The 4,377-nt window shown below is 39.1% G+C and overlaps 1 protein-coding gene across 1 annotated transcript; it reads right to left on the reverse strand.

Moving 5' to 3' along the window:
• Positions 1–2,716: 2,716 nt before the first annotated feature.
• On the reverse strand, positions 2,717–3,641 carry LOC119511338 (olfactory receptor 4P4-like). The gene is given in 2 exon segments (XM_037805778.1): positions 2,717–2,873; positions 2,875–3,641. Coding segments are annotated over 2 exon segments (924 nt in total).
• Between the last annotated feature and the right edge of the window lie 736 nt (positions 3,642–4,377).

Here is a 4,377-nt window from a genome sequence, read left to right on the forward strand (position 1 = left end):
GAGGAGTGGCAGCTCTCTCTCAGTGTCCCATAAACCACCAGACAGCATAGCGCCTCTGGGTTCTCTGAGCAGATCCCCCCTCCCAGCCACGATCCCTCCTCAGCCAAGAGAAAATGCTGTGCTACATCATCAGTGTGTGCCATCCCTCTAGGGAAGCCCTGGGCTGCATGGCTGTGCTGCGGGGCTCTCAGCTTGCTTTAGAATGCCGATTGTGTGAGGTTGTCTCCACTGCAACTCCTTGTGGGCTGAGAGCAGCCAAGGTTTTCTCCACTGAGAGAGAGTGAGAGATAATATTTCCCCAGATTCTCCCAAGGTCAGGCATCACCAAAAGCCTTTGTCTGCTTGTTGAGGATTCGCTGTCTGTATTGAGCAGTTATCACTAAAACCTCGCTTGGGGCTGGGTGAGAAAGTGAGCGGTGCAGCTTCCGTGAAGGAGGGGCTCTCAGCTCTAGGAGCTGGGCTGACAAAGTGCACAGCATGGCTTCCATGAGGGAGGGGCTCCCAGCTCTAGGTTTCCGGCTCTCAGCGCAGGTCTGCAATTTTACTTACAGATTTTATGCTGTGATCTTGGGCATTCCTCCCAAATCATGTCAGTGGATGTTGAGTATACTGTCACATTTGTCTCCCCACTACCATTCCAGGTTATTTACTGGTTTTTTGTTCATTTATAAATTGTTCTGGGGGAGACTAAGTCTTCCACCTCTTTCTATGCCGCCATCTTCCCAGAATGTTATCCATTATTTATTTTTAATGACATTTTGTATCCAAAAGTGTTTTGAATCCAAAACATATTTTTGTATTCAAGATATGTTTTCCATTCTAAATTGTTGAATTTATTTGCCTTAATAAAACCTACAAAGTTGTGAGGCAAAATGTTCCTATTGTTTACACCACTCATTTTGGAGATTTGCCATAGCAGCCATCACAAATCAAGACACTACTACTGCTATCATACACTTTTGATATAACAATACTGCCCTCAGGTATTGATTTACAATAGCATAAATTTGCATGAGCAGCACCAGTGCATCATAAATTAGGAGTGGTAGTTATGGAATTATAACTGGTCTTATCAGGAATAAGTTGCCAGTGCATGTTGCTCACATTTCTAGCATGCCTAACCTTCCTTGCAAACAATTTCAAAGACCAGATGAACAAATGACACTCAAAGAGGGAGAAATAAATTGCCCATGGATTTAAAATGAGGTTATGTATCCATTTCAGGGTCAGACACCCAAAATACAAAAACCGGTATCAATATCCCCTTGGTTGAGGCACATGGAACAAAAACCTCGACAAACCATACATTTTAGGCATTTTACAGAGTTTAACATTCCAGAAGACTATTTTATGTTGGCCTAAAGGTTTTTCCACCCTCCCTGGCATCTGCCATCATCTGGGAGAGTGCAAAGAATGAATCAAACCATAAAGAAACATCTTTCTAAATCAGTTTTGGAAACAAAGTTACCCTGGATCAAGTGCTTACCTATAGCTCTACTAAGAATCAGGACTGACCCTAGAAAAGAATTCTAGCATTGACAACCCGCTCACAGAATGGTTGGAAAATTGGTTTGAGAAATAGAAAGGAACTGCAACATCTATTTTAATTTTCCTTATGATTCCAGCCAGAATGTTTACAACAGCTGGGTGCTACATCATCCTGTGTGCGCAGAGGCTAGTTCAGAGACCCATCAAAACCACTTTAATCAAGGATATAAGCAGAAAAATCTATACCCCCATAAGAAGAATGATCCCTATGATGAGGAATGTGAAAAAGCTCTTAGCAAATTTCAGAATCTAAAATGTGAAAAACTAAAAAGTTTTAAAAAAGAAAGAGGAGAGAATCTGTAAAAAAAGATTAAGTTTAGTTTTCACATAGAGACAGCATGGAATAGGGAAAATCGGGGCAAAATCAGCTTAAACAAGCCCTTTGGTAAAGGGAAGAGAGATAGAATCTGTGCCAGCTCCTTATATGGAAAAGTAACCATGGTTACTGGAATGTAAAGAGATATGGGGTAAAATCAGAGGTGCGAACTCCCAGCAGGAAATTTAAACTGAATGAACTCTCTCAGATAGGCTGTACAATTCAAAATCTCAATAATGAGCTAGTTGGCTCTCTCAGATAGGCTGTACAAATTAAAATCTCAAAGACAGGCCAATTATTTCTCTTGGATAGGCTGTAACCTCTGTAGTACCCAGCCAACGGGGAAACAAGTAAGGGATTTGCACATTAGGAGAAGGAGATTAAAAGATCTCCACGTTCTTCCTCCTGCATGCCAGCCCACCACATTTCTGGCTGTGTGCCCTATCTTGCAAGATTGTAAATAAATTCATTTCTCCTCCAGAACTGAGTGAGCTTTTATTCCCTTACAGGTACTGCTTTATTTCCAACAGGAAGATTTCTGATTAACATGTGAGAAGGCTAAATTTTAAACCAAGGAAAATAGGTTCCATACAAATTTTGGGATGAGAGAGTGACATGATTATGGTTGTGCTTTAAAAATTCCTTCTGGTTTTCTTCAAATCCAAATGGTTAAACCAGTAACTAGTTAGAGCCTTTCAAGTGAGATTGCTATGCAAATAAAAGAAATTTGATCCTTTAGCTCATGTAAATTAACAGATCATTTAAAACAGCTACCAAAGAAAGATTAAAATACATTCCCATGGTAATTCCACTGAGATTACAAGATTAGAAATGCAATGAATATCAAGGAATTTACTTCAATTCTGAACATGCCGTATGAAAACATTCCTTCTGCATGGCAATTTTCATCTCGGCATTTCTCAGGGAATAAATGAGAGGATTTAACATGGGGGAAATCACAGTGTAAAACACAGAGATTTCCTTGTCCTTGTTCTCACTACCAGCAGGCATAGGTACAGATACAGGGCACAAAAAACAAAACTACAACCATGACTTGAGAGCTACAGGTTGAGAGAGCTTTGTGTCGCCCTGTAAAGCAGCATGTCCTAAGATTGTACAGTATGTTTATGTAAGATGCCACCAGGACAAGAAACACTACAATCAACACAATGCCTGAATTAATGATAGCTAAGATATTGACAACATGAATATCTTTACAGACCAGTTTCAAAAGAGGCTTCACATCACACATGTAATGATTAATCTCATTAGGGCCACAGAAAGGTACATTGAGGACCATGAGCGGTAGAGCAATAGAGTGCCCAAAACCCAAGCCCCAGGCCACCATTATAAGAATGTTGCACCTCTGTCGGTTCATGATGACCATGTAGTGCAAGGGCTTGACAATGGCAACATAGTGGTCAAAAGCCATAGACACTAAGATGAATACTTGCACACCTGCAAGCAAGTGGCCACAGAACAGCTGGATCATACAAGCACTATAGGATATGATTTTTCTCCCTGCAGCTAAGTCTCTGATTAGACTGGGAACCACATTGGAGGTGAAGAAGAGGTCCATGAGGGAGAGGTGGCAGAGGAAGAAGTACACAGGTTGTTCAATCAGATGGCTGCAGGTGATTGTGTGTAAGATGATGAAGTTCCCCAGTAAGACTGCCAAGTAACAGAGCAGGAACAAGAAAGAGAAGAGCAGCTCAATTTGCTTATTCTCCCATAGTCCCAAGAAGACAAATTCAGTGACATTGTTCTGATTTTCCATGAAGAGGAGAGTTCAGAGTACAGAAAAGGTAGTCATTTTGCCTGAAATAATATGGAAATTAATATTAAAGGTTAGTAGTATTTTTAACATTGTACATTTCTAAATTGAGGCATGACACTGTTCATAGTGGTTTTATTACAGGATTAATCATTTCAGTGTTTTATAGATTAGGCTATTATTTTCATGTCAAATGGTATTTAGGGGGAGTATATTTTATTCCTGGTAGTTTTGCAAATAATTTACATGCATATAACTTCCATAACAACACAATAAGTTAGTAATTACTGTTCTTATACTCATTTTGCAAATGAAGAAATTAAAACAAAAGGGGTTCAATTAATTGCACTAAATCACTTAGATATCAAGCAGCAGACTTAAGTAATGAATGTCTATCTGATTCCAGCTTCCATGCTCTTTGCAGATAATTTACATTATCCACAAGCCAAAAGTATTCCAGATGTTTTCCATCTCTGTAATGAAAAGTGGTCTTTATCTATTTTCCTACTAACTCCCTGCGGATATTTAAGCAATTCCCTACCTTCACTATGCTATATATAATTTATTTACACAGACCCAATCTCATGTTAAAATTCAATACATGTAGTTAAACTCATTATTCTTTGAATTTAAAAAAAAAGAAGTCTCTTAATCATGTAAGAGAAATAACATGAATCAATTGTTAATATTCAGTGAAAATTGTTTGATTCAGCTTCAATACATGGACAGACTGAAATAG

Source organism: Choloepus didactylus, chromosome 16, assembly GCF_015220235.1.
Source record: "Choloepus didactylus isolate mChoDid1 chromosome 16, mChoDid1.pri, whole genome shotgun sequence".
NCBI lineage: Eukaryota > Metazoa > Chordata > Mammalia > Pilosa > Megalonychidae > Choloepus > Choloepus didactylus.